The sequence below is a fragment of the Phragmites australis genome, chromosome 3, assembly GCF_958298935.1.
Source record: "Phragmites australis chromosome 3, lpPhrAust1.1, whole genome shotgun sequence".
NCBI lineage: Eukaryota > Viridiplantae > Streptophyta > Magnoliopsida > Poales > Poaceae > Phragmites > Phragmites australis.
The window spans coordinates 9,921,057-9,937,481 of NC_084923.1; the positions used below are offsets into that span (position 1 = coordinate 9,921,057).

General features: G+C 43.6%; 1 protein-coding gene and 1 pseudogene across 1 annotated transcript; both read right to left on the minus strand.

The window, feature by feature from the left end:
• Window positions 1-1,077: 1,077 nt before the first annotated feature.
• Window positions 1,078-3,130, minus strand: LOC133910961 (LOB domain-containing protein 30-like). Its single transcript, XM_062353199.1, has 2 exons — window positions 2,552-3,130; window positions 1,078-1,885 (listed from the first exon to the last, which is right to left on the minus strand). The coding sequence occupies exons 1-2, from the start codon at window positions 2,894-2,896 to the stop codon at window positions 1,466-1,468; spliced, it is 765 nt and encodes a 254-aa protein (XP_062209183.1). The 5' UTR covers window positions 2,897-3,130; the 3' UTR covers window positions 1,078-1,465.
• Window positions 3,131-3,513: 383 nt separating this feature from the next.
• Window positions 3,514-4,471, minus strand: LOC133910483 (uncharacterized; annotated as a pseudogene).
• Window positions 4,472-16,425: the final 11,954 nt, after the last annotated feature.

Below are 16,425 nucleotides of genomic sequence, written 5' to 3' on the forward strand. Positions count from 1 at the left end.
TAGTTAAATAATTAAAGGCACATACATAACTAAAAAAATGCACATGAAATCATACGCAGTTTTATTCGCTAGCACACTATGCATAAATCTATATTCCAACCCCCAAAAATTGATTTGTCAGCTGTATGATTTTCTTTTGGGACTGGCAGGTATAGAAGAGATATACAGCAATCAGAAAAATGAATAGTGTGTCTAAGTTTAAAGAGTTGCATAGCTTCCACTTTTTAACGACACAATGGAAATCGGCCCCAGGAAACAGGGGCATACGTCTACTAACAACAACTGTAGTACTTCCTCGAGCCATAGATAAATGTCGGACATTGACATGGCTTTCAAAATACATCTTCTACTATTATTTTTTGTGTATTATATTTATAGAATATAGTAAATTTATAATATTATGGAACTAATTCTGAGATAAATCTACCCGCATCATTTTTAAATATTCAAAGTCAATATATAAATAATAATTTGTAGCCAAAATTTAAATATATTAACTAATATAATTTAAAAATAATATTTATTTTTGATAGAAGAGAGTAACAGGTTAAGCTATAGTCGTAGTCAGAAGTTATGCTTGACCGACTACCAAAACCATACGCCTTTTCCATCTCATCAACTCATACCGTGGGCCAATCATCTGGCCACATGTACCTCTCTAGAGAGATGAGTTGATATGAATCAAGATGGAAGTGACTTTTCATATAGTATAGTATTGTAATATATGTTGCAACATATATACAGCATGGTCAATTAATTGAAAATGTAAATAATTTTGATATTTGCATTGCGAGCTCGTTGAGTTTTTGTTTGATAAGTAGAAGTGGACTTTTTGACTAGCTATTAGATTAAAAATTTAACTTACTCTTAAGAAAAATAAATCAGTACACCTTACAATAAAAGATTGCCCCATGTCAAAATCCTCTTAGTACCACCATAATGCACAATCACGGTTGTTAAATGGCTAATTATAGTTGCAAAAAGGATTATTAAGAAGTGCCAGTTCTGATTCATTAACACTAGGGAAACAAGATATGAAGATAAGTATATTTTGACAATTAACATATACGTACCGGGTCTAGAACCATAGAACTTTTCTTAAAATCTTGCGATTAATGGAACGGTGACAAAGGTGATCTGTTACTACTACATGTCAATTCTAGTACTACTCTCGATCCCCAGTACTCTTCTTGATTTGTCTTGGAGCAAATCCAAACTAGAGCATATAGCAACTAAGTGGGCGCCATTGCACCCCTGGTTAACAACAAGATGGATACGCGAAAACCGGCCAATGCTGCTTACCTACTCCCTGCTCTCGCCATCGCCCATCACCGACCCTTTTCTTTCTCGTCATTGCCGCGCGTCAACTCTGTCCATGCCACTCACCCTTCTCCTCCACAACGGTACCCCTCTTTCTTCACCTCGCTCCAACGATCCATTGGTTTCGTGCGGCTTGATGAAGCTCTCATCTTGAGTGCGGCGGTGGTGGTGGCGGCGGCTCGAACTTGATGCCGGACCGGTGGCGGTCCAGGAGCTCCCTCGCCAGCGCCTGCAGGTCTCCGCCGCCCGCCGAGCTATCTGCCATGCCGGACCCGCCCCTGACGGACGTGCCATACGACGACGTCGGTTGGTGGAGCTGGTGCTGCTGGTGTTGCTGGTGGTGGAGCTGCTGCTGGGCCGCCGCCCACTGTGGCTGCGGCGGCGGATCGAAGAGCGTGGACAGGTCGGCGGTGGTGGGGATGTTCGTCGACGACGGCAGGTCCGAGATGGAGAACGGCGCCGGCATCGGCATCTGCGGCGGGGCCGGCAGCGGCGGCGGGGACGGCAGCTCCAGCGTGGCGAGATGGGCTTGCAGGTAGGTCAGCTCGGCCTGGAGATTCACCACCTGGGGAATTGAATGATCACAGGACGTGACATTCATGCATAAACAGTAAATTGTTACGTGCAAACATCAAACCACATATAATATGCAAAGGACATCGCAAAGCAAATATGCAATGAAATGAAAGGTGTCAAAAGATCGTAAGATTGACAAAAAGAATGGAAGTTTGGATCTTCTAGGAGGACTAGAGATTGGCGCTGGTGCTATTCTTTTCAGGGGTCAGATCGAAAACCAAGCGCGTACTAGTACTTCTTGGCTTGTGCAGAGCCCAAGATACATGCAGACGCATGCTGTGTACGTGGCTTGACGGATGGAGAAATCGGACGGCTCGGATGCGACGGATAAGCCGTGCATATCATTCATCACCGGGTGCAGGCAGGCCTCCCGGTTTAGCGCTTGGCGTTCTTCTCTTCGCACTGCCGTTGCTTGGCTTGGCAGTGTTGATTTCCTCATGAAAGGGGACTTGCCTTCCTCGATAAAGAAACACGCCTAGCCGCTCCAGAATATTATCTCAGAATGAATTCAGAAAAGAACCAGATCCATACGCAAATACGCAGGAAAAATCGAACACAGCTGCTAGGCCTACGCATCCATGCGTGCAAGGTTTCCAAACAAGCTGATCGATCCAATCCAAGTCGATCGGATGGTGTCACAGACGAGACGGACTACCTGCTGCTGCAGCGCAAAGATGTGGGCGACGCAGCCATAGACGGGGTCGCGGAGGCGCGCCTGGGCCTCGTAGCAGATGGTGACAACGGCGTCGAGGCGCTTGTGCGCCGGGATCTGGAGCAGCAGCTTGGACACGTTGCTGGCGCCGAACACCTTGTGCACCGCCGCGAAGTGCGCCGCGCCCTGCTCCGAGTCGAAGTAGGGCGCGAAGATGCACCCGCTCACGCACTTGCGCCGGAGGAACTTGCACGCGCCGCACGGCCCGCCGCCTCCTCCTCCTCCAGGGCCACCACTGACGCTGCCGCCGCATCCGCCAAGCGTGTTCGTGCCGCCTCCAGAGCTCATTGCCCTCAGGTGTCCTGCCCTCAAGGACCTTATACCCGCCTGCTGCTCCACTGTCCGGGGGGCTTACTAGTTATAGGGATAAAACAAGTGCGCCTCCGTTGGCATAGAGTGGCAAGGAGGAGAGGAAGGCAAGGTAAAGAGAGGGAGGGAGGGAGGAAGGGATAGAGGAAGAATGGGCAAGGAGGGCTGCCATGCCAATATAAAAGTGGAGGAAAGGCATATGTGTAAACATGGAAAAGTCTCTGTACACCTCTCTCTCTCCCCTTTTGGTGTTTGTCCTATTGGTGGAAGGTCATCGGGGTTACAGCTCCATTTCGATTTCATTTTATTTTTCTGTTCCTTCCATTTATTCTTTTTATAGTTCTACAAACTTACATGTGCTGCTTTGTTTCCGTGGTATTGATGAGACTTTAAAGCCACGGCATGGAAGCCTAGCAGCAGCCTCTCTACACACTTCCCTTTCTGCAACTTTCACTCTCTAAGGGTTAGTAGAAGATTGCGTGAAGCGAACATGCATGCATGCGAGAGAGGAGAGGGAAGGGGAGGAAACCACACCACAGCCCCCTCTCTAAGGTTAATTTTTTTTGTCACTCTAGTGGATGATACATCTTCAAAAGCTATCCACTCGAGATGTTGGGCCAAAATATCATCTGAGTCCCACAAAAATTTGCTCGTTTGCCACGTGACATTTTTCTTGTTTCTTTGCCCTGTCGACATGGAAATTGAGTGAAAATGTTTGCCCTCTTGATCCACATGCTGAGCCGACGCACCTCCTCATTTTCCACTCACTGCGCGCTACCACAACAGTCACTCCCCATCAGCGTGCCGCCATAGCAGGAGCCCTCGGGCACCGCCAGGGGCGCGCCGTTGTCGTGGATGGCGTCGACGGTGTAGACCTGGTTGCTAGCGCCACAGTCATCATCGATGAAGAACTCGCCTTCACATAAGTCGAGGCTATCGTCGGAGTAGGCACATGCATGGTGGGGGAAGTGGGAGCCTGGCATGATGCAGATGATGGGCGTGGTGGCGGTGGACGGGGGGAGTGCTTGAGCATGCGGACACGGTGGGCGAGGTGGGTGAGCTGGCCGTGTGGGGTCTGCGCGTCAAGCGCGTAAGCCTCCGACGTAGTGAGCTGGTGGTCGATGCAGCACCGTAGCGCCGAATAGTAGTTGACAGACGACCCCACGAGCGACGGCGAGGCACGTGGGTGCATCGTGGCGTAGGGAGCCACTGGGTGGACACCCCCGACGTGGCACCGAGGTGGCGGGGCGTCTGCTGGAGCGCACGCAGCATGACCTCACACTTGGCAAGTGCCTCCTCGAGCGTGATGAGCTTGGCGGCGTCATGGGACATCTTCTCCTCGGTGTAGCGGTGAAACTAGCTCGCCTCCGTCATGGCCTCGACCTTCTCCCGTTGTAGGCATAGGATCATGTTCATGGCCTTGCTAGCGGCACCTGCGGTCGCATCGTGCTCTGCATCGAGCTCCACCTGAATGTCCTCGAGCATCTGGTGCTACTGCACTAGTGCCTTGCGTAGCGTCGTAGCCTCATCGTCGATCTCCACCCTCACCACCATAGGGGTGCCTCGAGCAGGACCTCTTCTTTAGCGTTAGCCTCGAGGGGGATGCCGATGGTATCAGCGGTGAGACGGAACCATTGCGGTCTAGGTGGGGTGGCCATAGACGGGGCAAAGAAGACAAAGAGGGCCGTCGGTGTCAACCATGATGTGGGACCGCACGTGCGCATCTGCGGCGAGGGGAGGAGATGCATGTGTGCGCGGGCGGTGATGCTCAGCTGAGTGGAAGGGAAGAGGAATTGGGAGGGCAAAAAATGACATTTCCACTCAATTTCCATGTCGCCAAGGGCTAAGGAAAAAGAAAATTACCCCGTGGCAGAAGAAAGACCTTAAAGTGACAAATAAGTAAGTTTTCATGTGACTCACATAACATTTTGGCACAATATTTCAAATAAGTGGCTTTTGAAAATGTATCATCCGTTAGACTGGCAAACAATTAATTAACACTTCTTTCTCCCTATTTGCATCGATACATCTATCGGTATCGGTGTAAAGAATAATAGGGTCCCATAGCAGGGGGACCCACGACGGTCAAGTATCAGCATTTTTTATAAGTTATGATTGGGCAGGAGTATGGTCCTCCGACGCGTCCAGCCAGCGACCACACGATCAGTTTCTCCAACTAGTTCCCAGGTCTCAGAGAGAAACCCCGCGACCAGTTTTCTCTGGTCGCGGTGCAGGTATATGCCTAATCAGTCTAATTTCATTACATACTTTTTTCACTCAAGTGTTTTCTCTTACCCAAGTCGTACTTCCGAGAGGACCTAGACGTGGCCAGTACAGGCTTGCCGTGTCCCATCCCGTAGCATTAAACACTACAGGACGGCCTAACAAGACGTGGCAGTAGATTTTGTAGGAGCGTAGACGACGCATGGGGACATGACCCGGCAGACCAGGCAATAAGGATGGCGCAAGCGTGGGACCAATGACACAGACCCTACAGACCGATAGGGCAAGTGAAATGCGACCACTCGTTGTAATGATAGGCATAGGTTAGAAGGATTAGCTAGACCCTGATCTAGTTTGGGTCCCTATGTAAGTCATCTCTTCCTCAGATATATAAATGGAGGGAGACACAAAGAAGAAGATAAGTGTATCCAGTTCATTCTGATACATATCAAAAAATACATATGATGTAGGGCTATTATCCGCAAGGAGACTGAAACTAGATAACTTCTAGTGTTTTTGAGTTTATCACACACGATAGTCCCAGGACATATAGTCCCAGGTCACGGATTATGCACCTATCATCAGGTATACCCCCGATATTATTATCAAGAGCAACTCTGGATAACATCCATGAAAAAAAAAGATGAAGAAAGAAAGAAAATGATTATTTTCTCTCTAAAAATATCCACTGCAGCTCCCAAGGGGTCTCACACACACATTCCGCTACAAACAGTAGCCGGTAGAGGCTCTAGCCTCCCACGTGATCCTAACACGACATTCCTCTTGTGGAAGTGAAATTTTCAGTATGTCTATTCATAGTTTTTTATATCATTTATTTATATTGAGATTAGTATTAAAAAATTAGGTGAAAAAATTATATATTAGATGAGAAGAATTCAGAGATGAATGAGTATTAACACGACATTCTTCCTCTTCATATACTAGTTATATATGGAAGTGAAATTTTTAGCATACGCACGTATAGTTTTTCGGTATCATTTATTTATATTAAGATTAGTGTTAAAAAGGTAAATGAAAAAATTATAAATTATATAAGAAAAATTAAGAAATAAATAAATATCAGATATAAGGAATAGAATGTTACAAGGTTAGGAGTTTTACATTTCCCGTTTTGTATACGTGCACCTTTATTGCTAGCAAGCACCCATGGATTTCACTTGCCATGCATGCATCGATCTAGCTCTAGCTACGGCCGGCCCGCCGCTTGACGTCCGGTCAAAGGACGCGTGAGTTGAGTTTGAGAGCACACCGGCCGGCGCGCACTCAGCGGGCCACTGTGCATTCGTTCCAGCCTACGTATGATGATCTGATCGTTCGATGGCTGGCTATACACCAAAAAAAATTGTTTCGCAGAACAGCGAATAGCTCTATAGCTACCGACGTCCGTACGTCGAACTATTTCCATCACCAACATTCACAACTGGAACACGGCACATAATTACCGATCCCTGTTCGAGATACCGATTGGGGACTAGATTACATCGATTAACGTACAAGCACAGCTAGCTAATGGCAATAATGTACAGGATATTTTTGCTAACCAGTCAAGTAAGATATGATGTACGCATCAGGGCCGGTGTATACAAAAGTGTACCGCGTCTCTTCACGTATATACGTGCGTACAAAAGTGTCCTCCTAATGCCGTCTCGTTCAGATTACAAAAAGAATGTGGCGACCACGCGCTTGGGGAATTACCCGATCATCCGCTTCTTCCCTTTTTGTCATGTTTTTCCTCAAAATTTCCTACCCGGCCCTTTTGTTTGAAAGCCGTCGATTCCGAAGATGTTCAGCCAAAACGACAACCACCGTGCATGGAATTCACCACTACCCTGCATGCGCCATGCATCCATTTTAAGCGCGTTCCCACTTCAGTTTTTTCTTCTTCTTTTGATCGGACGTTCCCACTTCAGTTTCGCTCAAATGCTTTAACCATGGGCAGGGCACCGCGCCTCTCGAAGCTTTTCAACCTTACGCTGTGGATCGGAGGAAGAAAGCGTGTCAAAAAAAAAAAAAAACCTCCGTTTGCGTGCGCCGATCAAGATCCAACAGACGCGTGGACGGCAGAGAAGCTCAAACAGTGGTTTTGCTGACTAATCACAGAGGCTAATCAAAGAGTCACTCCACTGCTAAACTAATACTTCATGGAAGACGCGCACTTGAGCCGGCCTGGTTGCTGTTTTTTTAATAGAGCGCGGTTTCGTTGCTGTTGTACAGATGTGTCTTCTATGTTTTCGCATCGAAAACGGAGCAGCAGTTGCGTATCTTTGGGTCGTAGATTATGGGGAAACTGCTGGGTGCAGCAGCCTCCAGGAAAACAGGGAGAGCGAGGATACGAAAGCTGCCTTGGAACGTTGCTCTCGTTCGGTTACGTTGCAGGCGGCCTCGACAATCCATGTGATGATCACTTAGCTACAAGTACCGTACCTGAAAAAATATATGCACCGTGATATTTTTTTCTCCAACACAACTGCAGGGCAGTAAATTTCACAAAACCATACTATCTGCGAGTGTCAAACAACTATGAAACCAAACATTAAGCATCAGTTTTAGATAATCTCGCTTTCTTTGTAAATATAGTTTTTGAGTTTGTCATGAAATATGTCGCGGGGTATGAGCGATCAAGATAGAATTTTTCCCTTATTGATAACAGGAGAGATATCTCTAGGCCCCTGAAGGTAGATGAATTGAGAAAGTGCATGACCATGCCAATATGATTAAAGAGTTAGTCATAATAAATTCACTACTTGATCGAGTGAATGGTCGAGCTATCACAAGGGTGACACGTATCTCGTCTTAAGCTTGACCGGTATCGTGAGGCGAAGAGATCGATGCATATGTATATCAAGGTTCAACTGATATACACGGGAGTCAACATGTCATACTAGGGACCGCTATTGATTTCTATTTGGAAAGTGTTTCCGAGTCGTAGTTATATGTACATGAACCTAACGAGTCACACACTTAATGGGTTGGAACAAAATATACGAATTAGATTCGTATATGAGTTTGATTGGATTGTGATCTATGATATGTTAGAGTCCTAAAGAGCTTCCAATGTGAGAGCCCATTAGCGAGCTCTATATAAGGAGAGGAATGGAGTGGGCATACAAAGATTGAGCCATTCAAAAACCCTAGCCGCAGCCTTCCACACGATCTCCTAAAACCCTAGTGCGAGCAAGGTGCTAGCACATCGATGCTCGGCGTTTCTGTCCAATACGTGTGAATATCGTAGAGGTGTTGCTACTATTACGGCGCTGATCTTCTCGATGAGTTGATTGTGACGTGTTTGGAGCTGGTCGCGAAGCACAACACGACCACTCAGTTCTGGTCGGATAGGACGACACGACCACTCTGGTCGAGGTCGCGATAGACTTGATCGGGAGCTGGTCGAGGAACTAGTTGAGGAGCACGACTACTTGCTCGGAGTTGGTCGAGGAGCGTGACCATCTACACGAGGCTAGTCGTGATTCTGATCGAGAAGCTGTTCAAAGAGTTTAATGCGCACGACGTTGGATCGGTCTGTTCAAACTCTTCTTATGTTGCATTGCACGTCTAGTGATAACGATCTATGATCTCCTACTAGCATGATTTTCTATGTGAATTCGGTAGAATTTTTTTGTTTTAGGTTAGCGTAGCCTACCTGTTTTATAACAGTGGTATCAGAGCCCTCCTGCATAGTTTTTGATCTAGATCAATCACATATAGATGATATGTGGTAGTAAAAGATTGGATCTTGATCGGTGCATATGATGGATCGATTATTGCATGGTTTGTTGTAATATGAGTCAGATGAGGTATGAGTCGATGGAACCATAGGACCAAAGGATTAGCTCACTTTCCCACCTGGTCGTGCATGTGACTGGAATCACCATCGGAGCCAACAACATGCCCCACTGTATGGTCGAAAGAACATCAGATCGAGGTTGCGTGTGTTGTCATTGATTTCAGAAAATCTCACGCGATGATCAATATGATTGATCTAATGGAAATTGAGGCATTGTGAATGACTTGGAATCGGCTTGATATGATCAATCCGATGAGATTTTCACAGCGATTTTATAGATACGATATATGTATTACCGAGAGATTTTTAGGACATTGCCCTGAAACCTAGGGGGCGGCTTCCCCCTTGACCGTCGTGCATATGATGCATGCGTGTAATTTTTATGGCTTGCGAATCATGGTTAATTGCAGTCAAAGGCTGCCATGTTATTGTATAACGGCCTGCGTGTCGACTTGTGATGCTTCATATTCTCATGTAATTTATCTAGTGCTATTAAGTGTAATAGACTTGCACATAAACATGGAGACTCGAAGCATGATGACCCGAAGGACAGGGACCGTGGCAATGGAGATCACCATGTGAAGGGGTCATACTATATCACAGTTAATATGATTGCCTATGATATTTATCTATGTTCCTATCATGCTATTTTATTCATGTTTTTTATGAGATGAATATGTTTACATGATAGAATAGCCTCCCTCAGAAAAAGTAAGAGTAATTAATATCCTTCTAATAGCTGCATCTACATAGGTTTTAATCATTGTTTGGTAGGTCTGCTAAAGCAGGGTGCTATCTTTTATCTTAACTAGTTAGGGTGGATGTCGGACATCCACACGTATAGTGTTAGTTTACTTAACAAAACTACCAGGATGGTTTTGGGCTTTGGGGTATAGAGTTAGGCGCCAGGGCATCCGATGCCACTCTACAAACAAGAGTCGCATAGGAATGTGATTAACATGATGTTGCTTACCTATGTCACCTAAGTTTCTAACAGTAATACCAAAGCTCACTAGAACCTAATCGAATATAAATCTTATTCCACTATATATTGTTAGAGGCAAACGATTTCAAAACATATTATGGGAGTGTCTTTTGTTAAATTGTTTAATGAAAGGTTTATATAAACACAGTGCTAAACTTTGCATATTTAATTTTATTGTAGATCATTACACTTACTGTTAACGCCAATTTTAGATTTAATTTGCGTTCAATTATTGAAAAGGAAAAGCTATCTGAAACAAACTTTATTGATTGGTATAGAAATATGAGAATTGTTCTCAAATAAGAGAAAAAGGAGTATGTTCTAGAAGTTTTCTATCCTGATGAATAGCTGATAATGCATTTTCCGCTGATCGAAAGGCTTACGAGAAGCATACCAACGATTCACTCGATGTTAGCTGTCTCATGCTTGTCACTATGTCCTCTGAGCTTCAGAAACAATACGAGAATGCAGATACTTACGATATGATTGTGGGACTCCGATGTATATTTGAGAACCAAGCTAGGACCGAGAGGTTCAACACCTTCAAGTCCTTGTTTGCGTGCAGGTTGACAGAAGGCAGTTCAGTTAGTCCTCATGTGATCAAGATGATTGGTTACATTGAGAGCCTAGAAAAACTTATTTTTTCCCTTAATCCTGAGTTGGCTACAGATGTAATTCTACAGTTGCTCCCTACGAGCTTTGAGCCATTCATTTTGAATTTTCATATGAATAGCATTGAGAAGAGCATGGCTGAATTGCATGGGATGCTTAAGACTACTGAGGAAAGCATTAACAAAAGCTCTAGTCATGTGATGATGGTTCAGAAGGATAGCAAGAAGAGAAAGCACAAGGCCAAGGCTAAAACGTCAGAAGAGATCTCAAGCTCAAAGCCTAAATCTATTGGAAAGTCCAAAGCTGACTCTGCTGCTTCTGATGCTTGCCACCACTGCCATAAGCCTAGCCATTGACGGAGGAACTGTAAGCTATACTTAAAAGAAATCAAGATGAAGAAGGGAAGTAAGACTTCCACTTCATGTATAAATGTTATTGAAATTAATCTTACTACTCATCCTAATGATTTATGGGTATTTGATACCAGATCGATGATTCATACTTGCAAATCGTTGCAGCGACTGAAAAGGACTAGGAAGTGTGAGAGAGGCGAGATGGATGCTTGTGTCGGTAATGGTGCAAAAGTTGTTGTGTTGGTCGTCGGTGTTTATTTCTTATTGCTACCCTCAGAATTAGTTTTGAAATTAAATAATTGTTATTACATTCCTGCCTTGGGTAAAAATATTATCTCTCCTTCATGTTTAGAAGAAGATGGATATGATTGTATAATAAAGAACAAGTGTTGTTCGGTTTATTTGAATGGTATTCTCTATGGTAATTGTCCATTGATGAATGGATTATATATTCTAGTTTTTGAGGATGTATACTCTATGGTCATATAAATGAGAAATGCATGCAGAGGTTCCATAAAGATAGTCTTCTTGATTCATTTGATTTCGAATCATTTGATACCTGTGAATATTTTTTACTTGGCAAGATGACTAAGGAGAGATGTCGAGTGAACTGTTGGTCCTTGTACATACTGATGTATGTGGACCAATGAGCTCTATCGTTAAAGGTGGTTTTTAGTACTTTTGATTATACACTCTAGAAACTGTTACGTTCACTTTAAATATGCACTAGAGACAATCATAGAGATGATTATATTACGCGTCTATATTCATATACTTCTGAATATGTGTTATTTCAAGAATGACTATCATTTACTTTAATTGGCTAGTATGTGACTTAGTTGATCATTGGTCCCATATCATTGTGATAATACATAAGACCAGCACATGTATTGATTGATGATCACACTTCATAGATCATAGGTATACAGATACCAGGTCAATAATGTGGACATTTATGTTAGAGAATATAATGTTGGATAGACCCACCTTGAGATACTGTTGGGATTGTAATCATGATGTACCATCAATTGTTATCTCAAATGGTGTACCTGTATGATCTTTAGATGTGAGATTGCCATTGATTCCTAAAATGTGTAGTGACATATTTTGGGGATGCCAAACGCTATTTCATAACTGGGTAGTTATAAAGGTAATTTTTGGGTTTATCATGAAACATATCATGTGGTGTGAGCGATCAAGATGTAATTTACCCCTGCTTGATAACATGAGAAATATCTCTGGACCCCTCGAGGTAAGTGGATTGAGAAAGTGCATGGCCATGCCAATATGATTAAAGAGTTAGTCATGATGAATCCATTACTTGATCGAGTGAATGGTCGAGTTATCACCAGGGTGGCACATATCTCTCCTTGAGCTTGACTGGTATCGTGAGGCGAAGGGATCGGTGCATGTGTATATCAAGTTTCAACCAATATGATCTTTTGTGTATACTCAAAAGTCAACATGTTATGCTAGAGACCACTATTAATTTCAATTTGAAAAGAGTTTCCGAGTTGTAGCCGTATATATATGAACCTAACGGGTCACACACTTAGTGGGTTAGAGCAAAATATACGAATTGGATTCCTATATAGGTTTGATTGGATTGTGATCCATGGGGTGTTAGAGTCTTAAAGGGCTTCCAATGTGAAAGCCTATTAGCGAGCTCTATATAAGGAGAGGCGTGGGATGGGGCGTACAGAGGTTGAGCCATTCCAAAACCCTAGCCGCAGTCTTTCACACGATCTTTCAAAACCCTAGCCGCATGCAAGGTGCTAGCATATTGGCGATCGACGTTTCTGCTTAGTATGTGTGGATACCATAGAGGCACTACTGCTATTACGACGCTGATCTTCTCAACGAGTTGATCGTGACGTGTTCAAGACTGGTCGCGAAGCACAACACGGCCACTTGGATTTGGTCAGATAGCACAACACGACCACTCAGAACTGGTCGAAGTCACGACAGACCTGATCGGGAGCTGGTCGAGGAGCACGACCACCTGATCGGATTTGGTCGAGGAGCGTGACCATCTACGCGGGGCTGGTCACGGTTCTGATTGAGAAGCTGTTCAAGGACTTTGACGCGCACAACATTAGATTGGTCTACTCTAACTCTTCTTTTGTTGCACTGCGCATCGAGTGGTAACGATCTATGATCTCCTACTAGCATGATTTTCTGAGTGAATGCGGTAGCAATTTTTTGTTTTAGGCTAGTGTATCCTACCTGTTTTCCAACATACTATCGGTTCAGTAATAACCAGTAGTGTTAATATATCATTGCCGGTTCTTTGTTATGAACCGACAGTGGTAATCAACTTATCACTATCAGTTCTTAGCTGGAACCGATAATGATACCAGTTTATAAAAAGACGTGTCTTTAATAACTAGCAGTGATAGCCCAAAAACCGTACTCGAATTCCAGTGTCCGCTTGCTCGACTTCTCACGAACGCCTTTAAATTTCACTCGATCGCTTATCTCACTCGCTCTCTCTCGCTCTCACACTCAATCTCTTTCGTCCTCTCCCCTCCATCGTCATTGTTGCCACCGCCGCGATGGATTACCCACCACTTTCTCCCGCTCTAGCCACTCCACCGCCACCTTCTCTGGCCACGCCACCTGCACCGTCATCCAACGACAACGCTCTAGCCCCGTTGGAGAGCTCAGACAAGGCGTAATTCTCGAACTCCAGCGGGTTAGCGGGGTCCCCCTCCGAGGACGACGTTTGGGACTACTTCCTCAACGAGCCGAAGGCGAAGAGGTCTCGGAGCTCGGATGAGGAGGAGGAGGCCAACGTTCGGGAGGAAGCCAACGATGGTGACAATGAGGGCGAGGACGATGACTTCTTCATCGTCGTGGTCGACCCCAAGTGGTAGACGTGCGAGCAGGGGTTTAGAGTCTTTTTCGCACTCGGCCGTGTCTTTTGTGTTTTGGTGTCCAATGATGATGAAGTTAGGAATTATTAGTGACTTTATTATATTAGTGTAATATGAACTAGTAATTCTAGAAATTAGTAATATAAAGCTCGATTAAATTATTGCTTGCCTGTTTAAATTTTAATTTTCTCCTAGATTGAGTATCACCGTCGGTTTGTAGCGAGAACCGATAGTAATAAATATATCAATAGACAGAATTAGCTAAAGAACTGGTAATGACAGTTTGTATCACTGTCAGTTCAATAACCAACAATAATATAGTTTTTGAACCTATAATAATAACTATTTTTTAAAAGAAATAAGACAGGCCCACTTAGCAATCTCGCAAGCCTATCTCATTTCCTTTTGCTTACATGAGGTAGTCTCGCCACGCCGAATAAGACAAGTCAGTTTGCATACTTGCACGGAAGAGATTTATTGGTACTTGTATTATTCCATGTTACTACAGTTGTGTCGTCCTTCACTTTGCCCCACCAAAGATAGTGCATGTACTCTTGCCACGATCGTGACGGGAAGCTGCACACTTACATTTTAGCATCGATGCACACTAACAACCAGAAATCAAGCTCCAGGGAATGTTTTCTCATCCTGAAAATCAGTCAGATCCTAGGTCTTTCCATATCAATAGAAGTCCTTCCAGAACCCTTATTAAATACAAATGTATAGATAGAGCGCAAAGTATTCCCGTGGGGCATTTGATTTGAACAACCACCTCATTCTAGGATCAAATCATGCTCCCATTATTTTTGTGGGATGCCATCAATCCTCACTTTTATAATGGGCATGTGCTCACGATGTATGAAATGATAATGGATCAACAGTGGACTTGATTCATAATTTGGACTGAATAGTCCTCAAATCAAACGTACATAACTGTGTAACTGCATTACAACAATTAAGTACTACCTCTAGTCAGAAACCATACATCGATCCATTCAAACTTTTGAAACAACGATGACCATCAATATCCATTCCAAATATTCATATTTGAAACACGTAAATGATATTTCTAGATTTATCTCAAAAGGTATTTTCATAATACTATAATTTTATTAGGTTTTACAGATACAATACAACATAATTTAGTCCTACATTAAAGTTACATTTTAGGAACCATTTCGCTTCCAAAACCACATTTTTTTTCTTTTGACCGGGAGTACTTGCCAGGGCATACATATATGTACATATGCTAGCGCATCTGCATTCTATTACACCAAATTAATACTCACTTCGGTCATAAATACTTATCGCTTTTAAATTTTTATGGTCTTCGACGTATAATTTTGATCATTATTTTCTATTAGAATATATTTATAATATCTAATAAAAATATAATATTATAAAAATATTTTTTAAATAAATCTACATGTGTGATTTTTATATTTTCAAACTAATATTTTAAAAGCTACTCTATCAATGGTCCCAATTTTAAAATAATCTAATCTTAATTAAAATAATAAATATTTATAATCGAAGGGACTAGATCCACATATGGGATATTGACCTAGATTGGAGCAAACACAATTGTTTTAGTTGTTCATTTCTATTCGTGTGGTCAGCACATAGAAATCACCAAAACTTAGGACTGAGGAGTGTGGGCCGTCACCTCCCGCTAGTTCTCTATTGCTTTCAGTGAGCTGGGAGTACCTCCACCCATAAATCCTGCGGGTGGTAATGGGTTTCAGTGACAAGATGTCAGCTCAGAACGCAGCAGGGGGATCATCTGTTCTGCCGACAACCGATGCAAAAAAAAGGAGCCGCATCAGGGCATAGATAGCCTAGGAGTATGCCCCCACATACAAGAACAAATATGTAAGTTGTAACTACCGGACTAGCAGTACCAGTTAGACCACAGAAATGCCTTGACATGATAATTCTGTGCGCGTGTCCCTTCTGTTTCCTTGTTTTCTTGAAATTGTCGCGTTTACGGTCATATAATGGGTCATTTTACTATATCATTTATGCAGAAGTATGAGTATGGAAGAATACTACTGTGAATGATCAACTTCCTATCGACAATGATCACTTACCACGCATGCATCGATCCAACATTGCTACGACCAACTTACTACTGAGAAGTGAGAATGACCAAGGCATGGCTATATCAAGTTCATACTATTAGGTAGTACAATCAATAATGAGGCAACTGAAGTTTTATTTGTTTCAGTGGTGAATTGTAAAGAAGTAGATTGTGGATCATGAAAACTGGATAATATACTATCTGCAAACTAAAATAACTGAATGATTGGAGCAGCCGGAGCCGGTACACCTGGGGACGAGCGACTTTGCTGAACCAAAACCAGACTCCATTCCATTCTATTGGCACCTGACTTCAGTGTGGGGAAGCAGAGGAGCACCCACTTCCTATAAAGTTTCAGCAGTGCGGTGCAGCACCCCTACTTGGCCAACGCTCATAGATGGCACGTGAGAGACTAAAAAAAAGGTTGAGCACGTGTACTGCCCATCTTGTGCAGTGCTGATAGTCAAACCACCTTAGGAACCAGGGAAGAGTATGGCCTTGTACACTTGTGCTATCATACCTGTAGGCTGTAGGACTAATGCACTCTACTCATGGATGCATCATGCATGCTGAC